The following is a 21,362-nucleotide window of genomic DNA, read 5'->3' on the forward strand; positions in this document are numbered from 1 at the left end:
TCTTCTTACCTCTAAAGCATTTTTCATGCTCTCTTTACTAGAAGCATTCCTCTTAAAGTTGTTAGTTGACTTCACAGGTTCAGGCAAATGGTTGTATCCACCTCCATATAACAGACTGTCATTTGGCAACAAAGTCTCTGCCCAGAGACGGCATATATTATCTTTGCAGCATGTCAACAGCACATTACATACGGCACCACTAGGACAGGGAAAAAAGTTTTTTAAAAAATTCTCCAGGGGTTTCTGAATTTTATACTGTGCTGCTACCTATAGCAAGTCATATTTTTCTGCTTTGAAGTCAATACTACGCATGAATACTTGGAAATAACTATTTTTAAAAAATGTAAGACATGTTCCTATTTCCTTACCACCCTTCTACTGCAGCAGTATGATGCAAATTAGGACAACTCGAGCCACAGTGGGCTTGGGATATATTAGGTTCCTGCTTTGTTTCCCTATAGCCAATGATATTTAGATGGTGCAGCACTGGTGAGGACACAAACTCCTAACGCTTTATGCACAGTGGTACCTCGGTTTTCAAACATACCGTATTTTTTGCACCATAGGACGCACCGGACAATAGGACGCACCTTGTTTTAGAGGGGGGAGAACAAGGGAAAAAAATTCTTCTGCTCTCTGCCCAGCGCCCCTTCAGCGAAGCGGCAGGAAGCGCTGCGCAGAGAGTGGGAGAATTTTCCCCCTTTTGTTTTCCCGCTCTAAAACAAGGTGCGGTTTAAGGTGCGTTCAGGCGGCTACCTTGGAAGCCTGGAGAGCGAGAGGGGTCGGTGCGCACCGACCCCTCTCGCTCTCCAGGCTTCAGGTTCCTTTCGACCTGCTCTTTGGGGCTGGCGGGGGAAGCCCACCACCAGCCCCAAAGAGCAGGTCAGGGAGCAGCGGCCATAGGCGCGCGTCACCTCTCCAGCAGGGAGAGGGTCGCGGGGGGGCTGCTTTAGCCCCGTGCGTGCTCTCCCGGCTGGAGAGGTGACACGAGCCTATGGAGGCTCCTGCCATATGCGCGCGTCACCTCTCCAACCGGGAGAGGGTCGCGGGGGGCTGCTTTAGCCCCGTGCGTGCTCTCCCGGCTGGAGAGGTGACGCGCACCTATGGAGGCTCCTGCCATAGGCGCGCATCACCTCTCCAGCTGGGAGAGCGCGCGCGGGGCTAAAGCAGCCCCCCGCGACCGTCTCCCGGCTGGAGACGCGGGGCTGGGGCGGGGGAAGCCCGAGCTTCCCCCTCCCCCAGAACGGGACCCAGAGCCATGCCGAAGCTGCACGCAGCTTTGGCATCGCTCTGGGAGCTTGCGGGGCTGGGGGAGGAGGAAGCCCTTCGCCAGCCTCCAAACCATGTCGGGAGACAGCGGGAGGGCGCGCTGCGCCTCTCCCGCTGTCTCCCGAGTTTGCGGGGCTGGCTACGGGGAGGAGCAGGCTTCTCCCCCCCCCCCCGCCAGCCTTCTAGCCAAGTCGGGAGACAGCGGGAAGGGCGCGCTACGCCTCTCCCGCTGTCTCCCGAGTTTGCGGGGCTGGTGATGGGGAGGAGCAGGCTTCTCCCCCCCCCCGCCAGCCTTCTAGCCAAGTCGGGAGACAGCGGGAAGGGCGCGCTATGCCTCTCCCGCTGTCTCCCGAGTTTGCGGGGCTGGCGATAGGGAGGAGCAGGCTTCTCCCCCCCCGCCAGCCTTCTAGCCAAGTCGGGGGGCAGCGGGAAGGACGCGCTGCGCCTCTCCCGCTGTCCCCCGAGTTTGCAGGGCTGGCGACGGGGAGGAGCAGGCTTCTCCCCCCGCCAGCCTTCTAACCAAGTCGGGGGACAGCGGGATGGCGGCGTTCCGCCTCCCCGCTGTCCCCCGAGCTTGTGGGGCTGGCGGTGGGGCTCTCCTGAAGCCTGGAGAGCGAGAGGGGTCGGTGCGCACCGACCCCTCTCACTCTCCAGCTTCAGCGAAAGCCTGCATTCGCACCATAGGACGCACACACATTTCCCCTTCATTTTTGGAGGGGAAAAAATGCGTCCTATGGTGCGAAAAATACGGTAATCCATTCCGGAAGACCATTTGAGTTCCGAAACATTCAAAAACCAAGACTCAATAGCCGACAGCTAGGTCTTCAGATCTTGCACTAAGCAGAAGCCACATAGCACATTCGACTTCCAGGGCTTGTTTGAAAACCAAAGCATTTACTTCTAGGTTTTCGGTGTTCGAAAACTGAAACATTCGACTTCTGAGACATTTGAAAACCGAGGTACCACTGTATAAGTATTTCCTACAATTAGTGTGATCGTTATTAAATGACTCTCATTCGATGACTATGTTCTGCTCATGGATCTATTACACTAATCAATTACTCAGTGCTGAGGCAGTGATGGAGAACGAAAATGTGGCAAGACAGCTTGCTGCTGAAATCACTTACCTACTGTATTATAGGAACTTTTATGCCCACCAGCCAGGTAGATTAAGGTGATTTTTCATTTAATGTCAGAACACATGTGCGGAACTGATGTCAATGTTGCCAAAGTGTCGTACAGCAGACCTTCAGTGTGTTATGAGTGCTGGATGGTTCATGAGGCTTTGCACTGTGGCAGATATTTTACACGCTGCTTGTGGCATTTTACGGAAGCCTATTACATGCAGTAGCAGTGGATGGCATGGTGGAGGGTGTGCCACTCACCTGACATTTCTATGCTCCCATTGCTGCTAAATACTGGGATGTAGAATGGGAGCAATGAGATGGTGGTAAGGTCAGTGCTGTGCAAACACACTCCCAAGAGCATCGTATTGGCTCCTCCAGTTTGCAATGCACTGACCTTCACCCTCCCATTTTCTGTCTTGATCAGCAGCAACAACTCAGCTGCAGGGAGGTCAGGTGTGCAGCACAGTCTGACCTCACGGTCTACTACTGATTATATAGCTCAATAATCTTATCTGTTTTGGGGAGACTTACTTAGATTCATCTGAATGTTTACCCAACCATGGCTGATTAAATAATACTGGCACAATTTTGAGAGCACAAGGCAAAATTTGAAAGCATTCACAATTTCTACCAATTCAAAGATGGAACAGTGAAAAAATGCTCACCGTGGCATGTAGTTACTTGTCTTTCGCCAGGAGAACCCATTAACAGACCGAGGATGAACCAAGTAGATAAAGGAGAAACCTACTTCCTGTGTGATTGCTTCTGGTGCTGTAACTGGAGGTGTGACTGCCGATTTCCAGCTATCAGTGTTATACCACACCTTTACAAGACAATCATCCTAGCAAAGAAAAAGTGATATATATTAGAACACTATTTTCCATAATTGCTACACAGAGCTAATTTTTCCACTTTTACTCACTCTTAAATAAGCTTTTCAATACAACTGAATAGAATTATTTTCGACAGAATTATTTAATCATGTTGAATGGAGGATGAAGTCACCTTTTCCCCATAAAAACAACTTTTAAAAATTCTTCTTAATCTGTGGTTCATAATTTCTGCCAATTATTTTTAATGAACTCCATCTCTCACCAGGGCCACTTCTTTTTGAAAAATGTAAGCAGCAGCAAAAAAAAGATCATACTCTTTCTGCAAGAAGAGCCAAAGGAGACTCCATTTCTCTCCCGAGTTCTCTGCCCTTGTCCAATCCTGGTTTCTGTAGATGTTTGATTCCCATTACACTCATCCACCCTCTGGTTGTGAGTACAGAAACAAAAATATAAAATGATTTGCACTAAATGCTGATCTGCCTCACCTTGCATGAACTTCTCAGCTATTGACAGATTCATAGCTGGCTTATTTTAACTGAAACTCATAACTCATTTCTATGTGTGTAAATAGTGTGTGTGTAAATAAGGGGAAAATTTGGTATTTTAGTATGCCATGCAGTTAAGATATCTGAACCATCATCAGAGCCCAGGAAGAAAGAATCACTGAAAAATCCAGTATAATAGAAAAACGGTTACTGAAAATAATAAAGAGAAAATGGAAGGTGAATGAAGAAAGATTAGATAAATAATTATTCAAGAAAGAGATAAGTAGTTGTAAAAATTACAGAATTAACAGTCTGTAAAAAAATGTAGTCTACAGTCCAAGGATGCCAAGAAGTTATGACTACATGAGATAACAACAGAAAAGCATGAGCATAAAGATATCAATGAAGCACTAGAGAGAAGCTGCTGAAGGACAAGATTTATCATGCTGTTTTGAAGGGCTGTTAAAGGCTTATTTGGAATTGAAATAAGAATGTGCATTGGCATAGAAGGTGCTATTAAAACAAATTTAAGATCTGAAAAAAGAAAAATATCAATGGAAGTTTTCATAAGATTTGCTAATTACAGAGTAAAAGATTCAATTCAGATACCGTAAATGTTTGGACAGGGTATTCACTTAAAACAGACAATACAGAGGCTGATGTTTTAGCAGTTATGCATCTGAAAATATTAAGAAGAAACCAGTAATTTTTGACCATTTGTTTAAGAGAGAGACAGATGAGGGACCACTTTTATTCTTAAGTTTTTGTTTGGAAAAGAATGGATTGCACTGCAGAATACCAAAGAAGGTCAACACTTGTTAGACATAATCAAGAGTTCTCTCCCACAAGCAAATAAAACCTAACCACTTAATGCTAGGCTGCTGTTAATCCTTTCATCTCTCTCAAGCAGAAACAGTTTGAAATTCTTGAGAAAGTAAGGGGGCCTAATGCTGTATATGTACTGGGGTAAAATCCTAAAAAAAGCTCAACAACTTCAGTCCTAAGATGAGCTCTATGTAAGAGTTGAATCCAGCCTCTTTCAAAGGAAACAAATCCTTATTTGGGTTTGGGTGTTGTACATTTAAAATACCTACTAGAATGCTACTTTGTCCCCTTTCTGAAGCCTTCCCTAATGGATAGAGTCAAATGCTTACCAAAAAAAATCAACAGCGAGGATAATACACAAGCTCAACGCATGTTCACTTCATCAAATCTGGCCCTCTTTGAAAAAAGTTTGGGTACCCCTGTATTAGAGCAACTACTGCCAGTGTTAAAGTATTTTCTTAAATGGGCATCCGATAATAAATAGTAGCTATCCATTTCCCTTAATTTTGGCACTATAGCCAAATATGTCAATTCCACAGAAAGTCATTCTGTCTGAAAAACAAGCATCACATGATTTCATCTTAGGCCTTAGGGGAAATGTTAGTTGCTTCAAACAGATCACCATGTTATTGCATTATTATGCTTCTGTGCTGATGATTATTCATCCGAAGAGCACAAGAACTGTGAAATCCAATATGTTAAGAGAAAAAAACATCACACTGGATTTTAAGTTAGCTGATCTTTTGTCCAAAATTTAGTTTATAAGGGTGACTTATTATAACAAGCAATTTATTTTATTTATAAATTTGCATAGCACTCTTCATCTGAAGATCGCAGGGCAGCCCACAACATAAAATCGGAAATTATATTGTATGACTTATTCTTAATATTCTTGGAGGAAACTAAATTATGGTTTGTGAAATCTGTAATTTCCTCTTCTTTCAAGCAATTTATGACACTGTTGCAGCATCACAGTTGCTTCATGGATGAGTAGAGTTTGGGAAGATAGGGGCTTTTGCAAAACCACAGACTTACATAGCCGATTAGCTACATGGACAACTTTCCAATCTTTGGCTTGTTAACCACTTATGACTGTGTCTACATGCTGAACATTCTACAAGGCAAAGGAGTATCACAGCTAAGCTTGCTTTGCCTTGCCTTTAAAAGCTTGGTGGTGGTCATATTAACCCATTGGGACAACTGAGTTTCTTGCCCTGAACTTTGACTCAGGACTACTACTTCTAGCCTAGCTAGTCCTGTCATTCCTGTTGCCCAGTCCAAGCTCTGAAACTGTTATGATACTACACTTGTTGTTGGGCCTGTACCTTTAATCTCCCTGTCCTTCCTTACTCTCAAATAAGAACCTTTGCCGCTATGGCCTGAATGGAAGCCAAGATAGGTAGTACCTATGAACTGCCCTCCTCTCCTCTTATTATAGTCACGAGATGGAAAATGACTTAAAATGTGTGTGTAAGAATATCAACTTTGTATCCCTGGTTTTATTGGTTCTTTTCATTTTATTGCTTTTTTCAAAAATGTTTTATTGTATTTTTATTGTAATGACTATTTGTTACCTTAATGCTATATGCAGAAAGGCTAGGTGTGAAGTTAAAATAAGAAATATATTTCAGATCCTATGAAACTGGTTTACCTTTCCTGCAGTAGCAAAAAATTCCCCATCTGGTGAAAACTTCATGAGCTGAACTTCAGAAGCAGTTCTGTAAACAGCAGAAAAGAAAAGGGGTAAAAGATGGTCATCGTGATTTGATACCTCAAAAGCTTAATAAAACTGAACTTGAGTTAAATATTAGAGTTAGCAAAATCACTTATTTGAAATTCAATTATTTTTGTTTTAGTTGCAGATGATTAATTATAAAACTGATGATACAACTTATGTGGTTTACTTGGCTGTTCACCTATCAAAAACAAAGTTACAACATTAACACAGGTTTTATAATTATAAAGCTTAGTAAAATCTGTTGAAACCCTGTTTCACTTCTTAGCATTTGCATTGTTTGCTTTATTTATGCTGGATCACCCTTCTTAGAGTAAAAGGGTGCTAAATACTCATATGCACTTCCATATGTTCTATGTTGTAGAGATGAAACATCTATTACATATTTTGGAAAGTATCTCATATATAACACCTTTTAATCTGGGAAACAACATACAATGATTGGCTCACACGGAATACACTGAATTGCAGTATACTGTTTCTTGCATCTTTCTCAGTTTACCAAATATGAAATTAGACCCGAGTTGAGGACAAAGGAAGTCAATTAGAAAAGAATAAGAATTGAAATATGGGTATACGTTTATTATTTGTTTTGCATCTGTATTTTTTTTAAAGTCTGTTCATTGTGTGTGTTTGTGTTGTAATAATAAGCTAATAAAAACATATATAAAATGAATTGCAGTATAAGGTAAAGGTAAAGGTACCCCTGCCCGTACGGGCCAGTCTTGACAGACTCTGGGGTTGTGCGCCCATCTCACTTAAGAGGCCAGGGGCCAGCGCTGTCCGGAGACACTTCCGGGTCACGTGGCCAGCGTGACATCGCTGCTCTGGCGAGCCTGAGTCGCACACGGAAACGCCGTTTACCTTCCCGCTGGTAAGCGGTCCCTATTTATCTACTTGCACCCGGAGGTGCTTTCGAAGTGCTAGGTTGGCAGGCGCTGGGACCGAGCAGCGGGAGCGCACCCCGCCGCAGGGATTCGAACCGCTGACCTTTCGATCGGCAAGCCCTAGGCGCTGAAGCTTTAACCCACAGCGCCACCTGCGTCCCTCAAATTGCAGTATACTTATCATTTAAATATACTACTTTGGAGCAATGCACTGGTTCAATGAAGTTCAAAAACAAGTGTAAATTAGTCTTAATATATTTCTTACTTGCACTGCCAAATGATTCTCCAATTCCGAGCTTCTGTTTTTTCAGGATTTTCATCTTCTGATGGGTTTTCATAATTGACATTGGACCAAAGCTGCAAACAACTGCAAGCCGTCAATAGACGGGAGCCTAGATTTTGAGAATGTGTACGCATAAATTAGAATAAAAAATAGTAGATAAAGTCAAGCTATAGACTCTGAAATAACTGTAACAAACAATATAACTATAAACCAACTATATACTCTGAAATATACACCTGAATCTATAAAGTTTTAGGTGATCAATCTGATCTGCTCATAATGAAACCACTTCATTTGCATACACAAAGACTAGAATTAACAACTGTCCTGTAAGACAGCAAATTGGCAAGAAGCCATCTGGCAAAAATATGCATGCCAATCCAGCTATCAGAATTCCATCTTTATTAGTTGTTGCCTAGAGGAAGGGAAGAGATCGATCTAGCTTCACTTACCAGCAATGTACTTCAGCAGCTACTCTGACTACACTGACTCAGCTAGTAAAATTCCATTTTTAACTGCCAAGTGCCTTATGAACAGATGGGGCAGGCCTGTGTAAAGGATTCTCTTTATGAGGGTAAGCATTAAGGGATGGTGGGAACTCAGTAGACACATACATGAGGAATGATAGATCAGAAGGACTTGGAAGCAAGGAAGAACAATGACGGCTGCAGAGAATCTCAACGTCACTCAACTCTTGCTAACTAGTCAAAGAACAGCTTTTTGGTGTCCAGCCGAAGATTAAGGGATAGTAGGAAGAACCTCTAGATCCAGATCCAGCTCCAACCAGGCCCAGCCAGCATAGCTAAAAGTCAAAGCCGAGTCCAACAACATCTGTTGGCTAATTCCAAGTTAGATACACTGAAACCTTAACTGCACAGCATCATGCATTGGGGTAAAGATGAGGCTTTGAGTTTGCTAGGAATCCTGCAACACAAGTAAGGTGAGCAATATGCATTGTTCTGGTCAATGTCTTTCAAATTAAAAATACTGATAAAGTAGCATGCGAATCCTAAGATTTAGGAAGTGGGGACCGTGTTGTAAAAAATGACTGAAAAGCAATGCTGTTTATATCAAATTTCCATAGAATCATAGAATCATCTAGTCCAACCCCCGTTATGCTATTTAGACATGTGTGTTTTTTCCAATTCATTCATATAAATGTCTCTTATCCTCCACCACCAAGCAGAAAAAAATAATCAATTCTGCAAAGTATCATAAGCTTCAACATATATTCAAATCAGTCAGTTACAGGAAAACAGAAACCAAGGTTGGGGTGTATGGTTTGAGAGGAAGAAAGGAAACTTGGAAAAGAAGGGTACTTGAGAATAAACAGGAGGGCCACTTCAGGGGAGGCTCGGGTTCCCCTGAATTCAAAGCACTCCCACTCCCCAGGCATACCCCTGGGATGGGTGAGTGTGGAGACTTATGCCAATCCTTCAGCTAACACACTTATTTTCCTTCTAGCCACTCCCTATACTCCCTAACCAGCATGAATTTTATGTTGTGAACTGCTCTGAAATCTATGGTGGTATACAAATTTAATACTAATAGTAATAATGATAATAATAATAATAATAGCAAGGAAGCATGAGATTGGGTGGTTCTTCTATTACATATACTCCCCCACCTCCATCCTACAGGATTGCTCCATAGCTGTCAACGTTTCCCTTTTTTTAAGGGAAATTCCCTTATTCTGAATAGGATTTTCCCTTAAAAAAAGGGAAAAGTTGACAGCTATGGATTGCTCTGTCCAATACTATACTTCCTTCCATAGAAACATGCCTAAATATGAATTACGTTGTTGTTGTTGCTGCTGCTGCTGCTGTTGCTGTTGCTGCTGCTGCTGCTGTTGTTGTTGTTGTTGCAACAAGATAATTCATTGAAAGGCAGGGAGAAAAGAAAGGCAAACATTCAGCTGATTTTGTATTTACCTGTTGGATCCCATGTTAAGTTATGCACTGCATCTTCCAGTAAAATTTGATCTGACTTCTGCCACTGATAATGTAATCCCTACAAACCAAACACAAATGCAATACAAATTGTTTCTAAACACTTATATTCAGTTGGCATAGTTGTCAAATAAAGCATAATGAATTCAGAAGACAGATCTGCCAAACTTCCTTCAGCAACTATTGGATAATATTTCCAAATAACTGAGATAGCAATGACAAGTTCTAAAAGTTCAATTTTATAAGCTGAAATTGAAACTTCATTACAATGAGCCCAACACTTACGCAAGAGTTTTGTTCCAGGAGTCCGCATGCAATGGTGAAAACATTCAAAATCAGGAATCCCAGGAACCGTCCCACCCCACCCCAGTGAGGCAGAGGACTGCTCTCCATGGGCTCTGGGAAGGTCATTGCCCTCCCATGACTTTCCCAGAGGCCAGTAAGCAAGTCGGTGCATCTGAAAGAAACTGCTCTATGTTTGGAAATACCGGTACTTGCATCAAATCTACAGCACGCAAAAGAAACTGGTCTATGTCTAGAAATATTTGCACCAAATCAAGAAATAAACTGGCAAGTGAAAATGCAGAAGTTGATTTCAATAGTAATTTGTTTACTACCATTTTGATGGTTTCTGTTTTTTATGTTTTTTGCCTGCTCGTTATAAAGTGGCAAAACCACATAGATGCTAGTTTCTTACAGATCAGCAGCTTGTAGCTCCATTTGCAACAAAAACTTTAAAAAAATTAAATTTGTAATTATTGTCTGCATATACTGTATTTTCAATATGCCAGAAACAATAATTCTATGGTAAACAAAGTTACACATAATGCATTTTATGTTCCTAAAGCAATAAAGTTACTTTTGATATTTAAAGAGTGCATAAAAAACCAAGTATTGCATTTTTCCACTCCCCTACCCCCCCCCCAAAAAAAAAATTCTGTTCCCTCTGGAAAAAAACTCTCCTAGAACATTTTCCCTCCATGGCTTCAAATAAATACAACTCACAATGCAAATGCTTAGCAAAGATAGAAAATATAAATTACTTACAGTATGATGACTACTCTTCTGTTTTAGGTGTTGAACTGGCTCAAATATACAAATCACGTTCCCATAAGAAGCTGCAATCTAAAGCAAATAGCATTTTAAAATTAGTTTGTACTGTATTTACCTGCAGGTTGTGTTACTTTCCTTCCATAGCCATAAACTTCTTTGTATCTCCACGCAAAGAGTCGCCATCACAGAAATGGCAACTCTCTAAGTTATTTTGAAGATACACAATATTCATTTGGTTATAAATGGCTACATATAGCTCTGTTAAGACTCACAATATATCTAATTACCCTGAGGCTGGGAGCTAAAATGCACAATTACATTTGTTCAATTTATATGGTTCATGTATTTTAAATGGGGTGAGAAAGTGATATGCATGTAAAAGATACTCTGAAACATGATAAGAAATGTGTGATACAGATCAGAATTCAGCAATCCTGGGTGTCAAAAGTACAGTACTTTGAAAAACAATACATACAAGATGTTAACATGTAAGAAATATTTAAAAATCTAAGGCACAAAAAGCTCAGTCAGTCTGAAATAAAAGGATTAAAGACAAGCAAGGTAAAAAAAAAAAGCAAAGAGAAACCACCTATGTATATTTGTATGTGAGGCAATAACAGAGACATATATAATCACAATTTTACATATTGCACAGAACTGGAGAAGCAGATCCAAAAAACGTAGGGGAAACTAATGAAAAGAAGTTTAAATATTTTAACTTCAACTATCATCTGTCAGAGCCATATTCCACTTTAATGCACAATATAAAATAATATATATACTGTGTATAATGCACTATTATTTTTTTTAAAAAAGAAAACTTTATAATGTTACTTTTGCAGAAATTCTGGAAAAATGCAGTGAGATGCAGGTTCAAGATTAAAAATCTATTACAAAAACAAATTACAAGGCAAAGCAATCTACACATGAGCATGACCTAAAAATGCCAACTAGAATCTTGTCAGAACTGTACAAAATCTAGAGGAGGAAAGACAATAAGGTAGAAAGGTATTGCGCCCTTAATAAAGAAAGTGATAATCTCCAGTATTTCATTCTCACGTGGATCTCAACTGTGAAGAGGAGTCTTATGTTGGGGAAAAGTTTATGAATTCGGTAGTGTGCTTAAATTCACACCTTTCCTAACAGAAGGATGTTCATTCTCCTTTCATGATCTATGCTTATGCAGTTTCAGAAATAAAAAGAAAAAAGGCAAGAAGTTCAGAGAGTGGATGTATGAGCAAAATCAAACACACCTTATCAGCAAAGGAGAAAGAAATGTTGGATAAAACAGAGAATCCAGAGTCCTAAGATAGTGTCTTAAACTTCAAGAGAGGCCAAGAGAGATCATGAAGAAATCTGTTTTAAGGTAACTCTCAGTTGATTTTTAAAATTGGTTTTAAGTTTCATTTACAACAGTAAATTACTGTGTGTGTCTCCTACTATATGACCATATCTTAACCTTCCAGCCACTCCTGCAGACATCTGAAATAGCATGAAGAGACTTCTCTCCAAGGTGCTAGGTTTTGATGCTGGCATGGTTCACATGTCATATTCAAACACAGTTAAATATTAACTATGGTTTAATGCATATCAGGGGACGCAGGTGGCGCTGTGGGTTAAAGCCTCAGCGCCTAGGGCTTGCCGATCGAAAGGTCGGCGGTTCGAATCCCTGCGGCGGGGTGCGCTCCCGCTGCTCGGTCCCAGCGCCTGCCAACCTAGCAGTTCGAAAGCACCTCCGGGTGCAAGTAGATAAATAGGGACCGCTTACCAGCGGGAAGGTAAACGGCGTTTCCGTGTGCGGCTCTGGCTCGCCAGATGCAGCTTTGTCACGCTGGCCACGTGACCCGGAAGTGTCTCCGGACAGCGCTGGCCCCTGGCCTCTTAAGTGAGATGGGCGCACAACCCCAGAGTCTGTCAAGACTGGCCCGTACGGGCAGGGGTACCTTTACCTTTACCTTAATGCATATCAGCAGAGTGCTGCTGCATGCTACTCTAAGTTCGTTTCACTTTCCTCCCATCCTGGCTATGCCAGGAACAACAAACAGCAAAGCCCTGTATAGTGTCATCAAAATCATGGTTTGTTTCTTGCCTAAACAAACAACATGTGATAGCCAAGAAAACGAAAGAGGATAGTCTCATGGAAAAACCTGTACTATCTCAGCCACAAGATGTCTTAGCTGGCTATGTACCCACCACTGTAGGAAGTGCCTGCCTTTGTGTGGGCTTGGGCCCACATTCACAAAGAACCTTGTAGTATAATGATGACCAGACTGTTCTTCAAAACACAGTACTGTATCAGACTCTAGAATATAAACAGGAGTCTCCAGCAGAGGAATTAAAATAGCAGGATAGCTGCAAGCATAATTCAATCTTCTTACATGCAGGTCCTTGTGAAGGGTTAGTACTAAAAGTATTTGAAGAGTTTAATATCACCTTCAGACAGGATGGCATTGCAAAATACATATTACAAGAACAAATCAAATAGGTAAGTTTAACAAGAGTACCACTTCTACTCACCTTCCCTTGTTGCATAGAGCAATCTACACATCCCACTTGTATATTTCCATGTTTTGCTCCAGGAATTATTTGTAATCTTTCAAAATCAGTCCCCAGTATCACAATATCACATCCTGATGCGTATGCCTAGAAAAAAGTAAATTGTATAACTGTTCTGCCTTTTTTTTTTTTGTAAGACAATTCAAAGAAAGGTGTATTTCAGTAATTACCAGTAATCTTTAAAACCCATTTACCTAATCATCTGGTTTATAAGTGTAGCCACATTTTTTTTTCCTCCTTACCCTTCCCTTATTCAAATTCTAATTTTGCCAAAAGATGCGACATTTCAATAGTATAGAAGATTTGCTGAGACATGAACTCCACACATGCACAGAGACTACATCAGCTAAAAAAAAAAAAAGATACGAAAAAGAGAGAGAGAGAGAGGAAGGAGGGGGAACTGTAGAGGGGGGGAGAGGAGGTTTATGTAAAACTTGGAACCATTGAGAGAAATCACCCTTAATGTGTCCCAAGTTTGAAATCTTAACATGCCAAATTCTTTTCACAGGTAAATATCAAAGCATTCCACCCCTCAATGGGATTTAAGTCACAGACTTTGTTTATGTGCAATTTTAGGAACAGCATTTCCTGACAGGCTTCTCACATGAAATAATTTTCCCTTTTAACAGGATATGTGAACCCCGATAACAAAGTGTTTGTCCCTTTTTCCTCCCACAACAACTTTCTTTCTGTTCTGTGAAATCCCTGCTGTAGTAGTGACTTCCATCTCTTTGTGGCTTTGACACTTTTAAAGTTACAAATAATCTGTTTCCATTTATTTAATCCGTTTTTCCATGGTCTATGAAATTAATCGAAGCATAACCAAACATTGTTTGTGGAATGGTATTTGTTTACCTTTTGCCTGAGCATTTCTTATTAATTCTGTCATTTGGCTAGTTCAAGGTACTTGCACAACTTTAAATTGCCATTAAGTCATTTTCCAGTATTTTGCTATTAACATTCTAGCCAATGTTGTCACATCAAGAAACACTCTTTTATTTTCATTGTTACTTCAGATTTCTTAAAATTCTGTGTCTTAGCATTTATTTATTTTGGTTCCTCATAGGTCATTGTGTGTGTGTTTGTGTGTGTGTTTTATTATTTTAACTGTGTCTTTTAAGTCCACCCTGCCCTTACAGGATATCACTTCTACAAGTGTGTTACTACAGATCTAATGAAAAGCTTCGCCACCACAACAACAGACACCAAAGTTTTCAAAGTCTGTAGCCACATATTTAATCCACTGAACCATCCTTAACAAAAAATTAAAGCTTTGTATTGCTGCTATGAGAAAAGCCACTTTGTAAGTAGCATACACATCCTGACTGGATGCCAGTTAAGTTATTTCAATAATTACTTTCATACAAATTCAGCAAAATACATCTCTTGTGAACAAACACAAGCATCTATACACTTATACAAAGTCAAAGCCAATAACAAAGTTCAGTTTCTGCTTATGGCCTGCTTAGAGAGACAAACCATAAGCCTGGGCTCAAACACCACAACAAACCATACTCAGACATGTTTCTGGCCCCATGCAGCACAGTAAGGAGAAAAGGGGGGGAAAGCACTTGTGTTTAAACTATAGTTTATTTGGAACAATGGTTTAATGCTTTGTGAGAACTTGGCCTATATGGAGGCGAGAAAATTTTCTGAAGAGTGTGGGGAATGAAGTGTGCCCTGTTTCTGTCCTAGCTCCTGCAATCTGCCTGGAGAGGTTAATCTTATTGCACATATACCTACAACACTAATCTGCCTTTAGGATATTGCTAGAGACTCAAGTAGGCCAATAAACTGAACTTCTACATTTAGGGACAATGTTAGTTAGTTAGTTTATTATCCTGCCCTTTCCTCCAATGAGTTCAAGATGGTATACATGGTTCTTCCCCGCTTCATTTAATCCCAACAAATACCTTGTGAGGTAGATTAGGCTGACAGGTAGGGATTGGTCCAAGGTTACCCAGTGTGCTTTATGGCCAAGTGGAGAATTGAATCCTGGTCTCCCTGATTTTAGTTCAATACTCTAACCACTATACCGTGCTGGCTCTCTTTTGATTACAGGATGCTATGGACAAAAGTAGATTGTTATATCATAATCTGCTTGAAAGCACCTAACTGGTTACTACTAAAGACACACTGCTACTGCAAACTAACAGGAAGAACTCTTATGGCCTTGTCACGCATTAATGCAACTGCAACATTATATTTTGGGTACTTGCACAATATAATGAACACAGAACACTTCTTAGGAATTCAGCTGTATTATAAATTGTGGCTAACTGAATCTGGAAGTGAAAGCTTTTGGTTTCCTCTTCACAGCATCACTGGAGAAGCATATGAGGTTTGCTCAGATAGTGTTACAACAATTATTGTTTGAGCGGCTCCCAACCCCTTCTCTCTTTTGATAAGACTTTTGACCAGGAGCCACATTATGCTTTGTTAAAAGAGCATAATCATAACATATCATAGAAGATGTAGCCCTTGTAGAAACTTGGCTGTGCATTGTTTTAAACCTTATCAAGATCTCCCTGGGCAGCTTTGGAGGACCAGCCCTGTATGAAAATCCTAATTACAAGTCTCCAAATATGTATTGCCAGGTAATGAGACTAGACACAGCTGCTAAATTCAGAGAGAAGCAACAAATAAAAAAGCTACAGAAATTGCAGTGTTTCTGGAACTCATATACTGTAGTTCTTAACATGCAATCAGTCAGATTGGCAGCCTCAGTAGGCAGTCCCCAAATGGGATAACAGACCACCAATTCTACTCCTCAAGTAAGTTATTAGGAAAATAGCAGAGACTGATGAAAACCAAAGTATCTCCAGCTCAGGCTTAGCAACCTGTTTACTCTTCAGTCCCATTCTGAAGCTGTACCCCATCAACCCCTCAAATGGGAGCGAACTCGAGATGCATGTGCTGCTGGCCAGCACTGAAAATGTGATGCTAGCACTTTAAAATGCTGTCATTTTGTTCTTTTTTGCATGTATCCAGTACCTCAAATTGTTATGCTGGCTCCTAAAGTATTGATTCTGATGCCCAGGAATTTAAATATGTTGCCAATGCTGAGCCACAGTTTTTAATACACTGGCTGAAGGAATTAATAGCCTGTTCAGTGCAATAAACTTAACAGAAATCAATTAATATATTTATACAGTTGTGTTAGTCAAGTAGAAGAAAAAAATCCACAAAGCAGTAGTGAAGTAATACCTCCACTAAAGGTAAAGGGACCCCTGACCATCAGGTCCAGTTGTGGCCAACTCTGGGGTTGTGGCGCTCATCTCACTTTATTGGCCGAGGAAGCCGGCTTACAGCTTCTGGGTCATGTGGCCAGCATGACTAAGCCGCTTCTGGAAAACCAGAGCAGCGCACGGAAACACCGTTTACCTTCCCGCTGGAGCGGTACTTATTTATCTACTTGCACTTTGACGTGCTTTCGAACTGCTAGGTTGGCAGGAGGGGACCGAGCAACGGGAGCTCACCCCGTCGCGGGGAGTCGAACCGCTGACCTTCTGATCGGCAAGTCCTAGGCTCTGTGGTTTAACCCACAGCGCCACCCGTGTCCCAATACCTCCACTAGGACCAAGTAAAACTTCTCAAAACAATAAGCAATCTATTGAGCTTATCAGATTTTTTCTTCAGGTTACCTTAAACAAAAAAGAGTGTGTGGGACTTCTTTTTTGCTGGGTATAATACAAATACCTGTCTTAGTTTTTAATACAGTGGTGCCTCGCAAGACGAAATTAATTCGTTCCGCGAGTTTTTTCGTCTTGCGATTTTTTCGTCTTGCGAAGCACGGACTTTGGAAAAGCTTCAAAAATCACCAAAGTCTTCAAAAACCTCAAAAAAGGCTACCTCACCGCGTGCTATGAGTTGCTCCTCAAAGTGAATGCACGGTTTTAAGAAAAAGGAAACAAACTTGCAAGACAAAGGAAACAAACTTGCAAGACGTTTTCGTCTTGCGAAGCAAGCCCATAGGGAAATCCGTCTTGCGAAGCAACTCAAAAAACGAAAAATTATTTCGTTTTGCGAGTTTTTCGTCTTACGAGGCATTCGTCTTGTGAGGTACCACTGTAGTCTAAAAATGGAAATAGAGAAGGTCACCTAAATGTTTGGTCTTGTCTGATAATAGGCACATTTCTACTTCCTAATGAAATTAATGGGATTTACACCTACATTTAAGGGATGAATCTTAAATTAGATGGTGCAAAATAGAAATGTTTAGTTTTCATCTGAAAAGCAGAAGCTGGAAGACATTCAGAACATTCTTTAGGAACACAAATCAATGCATATCATTGCTATAATATTATAGCAACAATGTCCATGCACTCCCAGTTGCACTGATAGTCAACACTCCTGCTTAAAACAAAACACCCAGAGTTTTCCTCATTGCATCCCTTGACATTACAAAGAAAGGGGGGTTGGGAGAAAGAGCTTTTCTTATGAAAAAGATACAATCTTAATAAAATATCAACTTATCCTCCATGCCAGTGGCATTTTTTCCTACTTCTAGAAACTTTTCACAACAGAAAACCTGTGAATAAATAGTTGAATTTTCATTTAAACAAGGAAAAGGCCTTCCAGGTCACCTCTAAGATAAAAATGTCCCAAGCTACTTGTGATGTAATCACTTCCTTGAATTCACACCAACAAGCAGTTACTGTTTACATTACTATGTTCTTGGACTATTTGATAAACAGTGCTTATGTTCATTTGTTCATTTTTAAAACAACGAAGAACCTGTCAGACCTTGAAGAACTAGAATTTTACTAGATGGTGCCATAATAAAAACATGGAGGGTGGCTCATAGAACTCAGCAAGCACAAGGTCCCAGTTTCAATTCCTGACATCTCCAGTTAACCATCTCAGGTAGAAAGGCAGGGAGTGGTGGAATAATTCTGCAGGGGACTTTAGAGAACTGCTGCCCATTAGAGGAAATAAATCTAGGCTAGTTGATCCACTGGTTTGACTCATAAATGGCTAGATTTGGAAATTTGAAGCATTTAACAATTTTAAGAGGGTATTTTTTGTTTTCTCTCGTAGATTGATTGTTCTAACTCCTTTCAACATGTCTTAAGAACTACTTGCTATTTGGCCAATCCAATACTTTGCACGAGCAAAAGGAGTGGCGTTACTTTCATGCCCCTTAGAATATTATGCAGAAGACCATATTTTTATTATTGTTTACCTAATTCCACAACTATTGCAGGGACGGGAAATTAAAAAGATAATATAGTATTTTCCAAGACACATGCTACAACTACTTTGAATTAATAGCTAGTCTACAATTTGCATATACCATATTTTTCCATGTATAAGGCACCTCCATGTATAAGACAATCCCTATTTTTTTGAACCAAAAATTAAGAAAACAGTATTTAAACATCAAAAAGGGTGGGGGGGTGCACACCCAAGATTGTAAATTTGTTGAGCTTTTTTTGGAGATCACCAAAACTGGGCTCCTGGGAGGGACAGTGGCTATGATGTTCCGGCAGCGGCTTCACAGAAGGTAAGTGGTGTTTTTTTTAAAACAAAAACCCTGTGCATTCACCATCTTTGTATAAAACAACCCCCAATTTTTTACTAAATTTTAAAAGCAATTTTAAAATCTTATCTTATTCATGGAAAAATACGGTAATTTTAAAAGATCAGTTGTGTTTTACTTAAGTTCATAACTTGGAAAACTTACACTTTTTCCTGGTGATGTACAAAGTACTGGCAAAAAAGAAATGCTACGAAGTTGAATATAGAGAGATAGATAGATAGTTACACACACACATACACACACCACAGCAAGTCTAGAACACACATTCCAAAATAATACTTCCCATGTTTCTATTATGGTATAACAACTGGAATCAACACAGTAGGTTTTCAGAATTTCCAGCACTGTCTTAGAACAAGTGTTGCAAATACTCTGAAAGACTGTAGTAAGACTCATCAGCTTTTTCTGGTCTACCTCTGCAACAAAACTTTAAGAGTTTAACCATTTCATTCCAATAAATATGCAGACAAAATCTCAAATAATTAAATGTTGAGGTTGAAATGTACCAAAAAATGATTCTGGGTGACCATAGACCAGTTTTCAAACAGCAGTTTTACCCTATGGTTTTACTATGGTTTATTGTTGCAATGGGAGCCCGTGCAACACCTTGGACTCAAGCAGTCCACACTCCTTTTCCCACAGAGCTAAAAGGAGGAATAAACCATGTTTCAGTTTCTCTGTCTCCAATTTCTGACTTGACATTATGTATAAAGCAGGAATTGTGGCTTACAATCAATTCTAATCAACTGCAAAAGCAAGTCAACTTTAAAATACAAAATGAGAGCACAAATACAAAAGCAAACCAATAACTCCTTTCCCACAAACACATTTAAAAGGCCATATAATGTTTAATCAGCCAAAGTCTGGTTATAGAGAAACAATTTTGCCTGGTACCTAAAGATATGTATGAAGGTGCCAGGTGAGCCTCTCTGGGGAGAGTATTCCACAAACAGGGAGCCAACACAGAAAAGGCCACCCTCTGGGACTCTTCCAGAGAGGGAACACCAAGAAGAGACTCATCTGATGACCAGAAAATAGTACTAATAATTAAGCGATAAGCCATAATATATGCCCAAAAGTTGTTTCTAGCATGACCCTTTGTCTTGATTGCCCAATCACACACATTTTGTCACAAGCGCACAAGAATGGGAGTACTGCATTTCAAACCTCAAAACCGAATACAGTATATAAACACCACGCTCAAATGTCACTTCCAGTTTTTTTCGATTGGAAAGCACAGCTGTTAGTTACATAACAGGCAGGCTGATCAATAACAGCCTCAGAAACAAGACAATCCAGATGTTTCCCGGGGCCTACAAGAGTGCCATATAGGAGCCTAACCCTATCTCTTGGCCACTTGTCCTTGATATCCCTTCAAAAGAAAAGAAGAACTCTGCCTCCCTGAACACGTTTTGAACTGCCAGGCTCTAAAGCAAGCACAGCTATAATAATAACAATACAAATGAATAATAATAATAAAGGGAGATACCTCTGAGCATGTGGAGAATGCCTCTGTGGCATTAATGCAACCCAGTGGCGTAGCGTGGGTTGTCAGCACCCGGGGCAAGGCACGTACGGTGATTTGCACCCCCTAACCCGTGGATTTGCGCCCCCTAACCCGTGGATTTGTGCCCCCTAACCCTAACCCCCAGATGTTGCACCCGGCCCCCCCTGCACCCCCCACGCTACGCCACTGATGCAACCCGACTCACCTTACGCCCAAGCACTTCGGAAACTAACCACAGCTCAGATGAGGAGTGCGCATTATTGCAAAAAAAAAATAAAAGAAAAAAATGTAGAGAAGAAGTGGCAAAAATGTTTGCAGCGGGAAGCGAAATAAAGGGAATCGATCTGCCCCGTCATGGCAAAGAAAGGGCCCGGTCTCGTGCTCGCTCAGCTCCCGACGCCAATACAGGCTGGGCTCCGGTCGAACCGGCGAATCTCGGGCGTGCTTCAACAAGGCACCTGCCGAGCGTCCCACCCGCACCGGGGCCGCCGTCCCTGACGCAAACTGCCCGCCCGCCCGCCGGCTGAGGGAGGCCGAGCGCTGCCCAGGGAAGGGGCGCCGTCGGAGGTGGCCTGAGAGGTGGCACAGGAGCTGAGGAGGAAGGGGACTCACCGTGAAGGGGTGCCCGCCGACGTTCCCCACGGAGAAGCAGTTGTCCCCGGGGTTGACAGCCCCCGTCAGCACCTGGTGCAGGTTCATAACGGCGAGGCTCCCGCTTTCAGAGCCGACGCTCTCCGCCAACGGGCAGCGCAGCTGAGGCACCCGGAGCCGCTCGGCCGCGGCTAGTCCCGCAGGGGGCGGCGGCGGCGGCGGCACATAGTGGGGGGCGGGGTCTTCCTCCGAGGCTCCTCCCCTTCTCGGGCAGAGGCAACGTCCGCTCGCGACCTCAGGGGGCGGGCGGAGGAGCCGCGCGCGCGGACTTCCTCCCTCAAACCGGCTTCTTTACTGGCCCTCGCAGAGTTCTCTCTCTCTCCTCTGCCTACAATAGCGGGCCGACCCTCTCCTTCCAATCGAAGCATCGCGAGAGCGGGACCGGCCATGACGTCGCCCGGTTCACCCAGCAACCCGCTAGCTCCCTCCTTTTCCCTATTAGGGATCGTTATGTACGCGTGCGCTAGGACTGGGAGGGAGGGAGAGGATAAGGTTCGGAGCATGCGCAGTTTGAGGCTGCGTGCCTCCGCGAGGAAAAAGACGCGGAAGCCGGAGCCGCCCGCCCGCGCATTGGTGGCTCGGCGGCTGGGGAAGGAACGTCGACTTAAGGGAGGAAGGAGCGCAGGCGCAGTAGAACTGTCTAGTTAGTCCATGGCGGGG

The 21,362-nt window shown here is 41.9% G+C and overlaps 1 protein-coding gene across 4 annotated transcripts in view; it reads right to left on the minus strand.

The window, feature by feature from the left end:
- The window catches only part of DMXL1 (Dmx like 1), a 71,724-nt gene extending 50,592 nt beyond the window's left edge, over positions 1-21,132 (minus strand). For 3 of the 4 annotated variants that reach the window (XM_079995258.1, XM_079995257.1, XM_079995255.1), the window contains exons 1-8: positions 20,664-21,132; positions 12,964-13,089; positions 10,441-10,518; positions 9,376-9,454; positions 7,427-7,553; positions 6,191-6,257; positions 3,062-3,237; positions 10-199 (exon numbers count right to left, since the gene is read on the minus strand). In XM_079995258.1, coding sequence (XP_079851384.1) covers positions 10-199; positions 3,062-3,237; positions 6,191-6,257; positions 7,427-7,553; positions 9,376-9,454; positions 10,441-10,518; positions 12,964-13,089; positions 20,664-20,750 — 930 coding nt within the window. In that variant the 5' untranslated portion in view covers positions 20,751-21,132. The remainder of the gene's footprint in view (positions 1-9; positions 200-3,061; positions 3,238-6,190; positions 6,258-7,426; positions 7,554-9,375; positions 9,455-10,440; positions 10,519-12,963; positions 13,090-20,663) is intronic. The other variant, XM_079995256.1, reaches the window with a different exon arrangement.
- Positions 21,133-21,362: the final 230 nt, after the last annotated feature.

This window comes from Podarcis cretensis, assembly GCF_951804945.1.
Source record: "Podarcis cretensis genome assembly, chromosome: 11".
Lineage (NCBI taxonomy): Eukaryota > Metazoa > Chordata > Lepidosauria > Squamata > Lacertidae > Podarcis > Podarcis cretensis.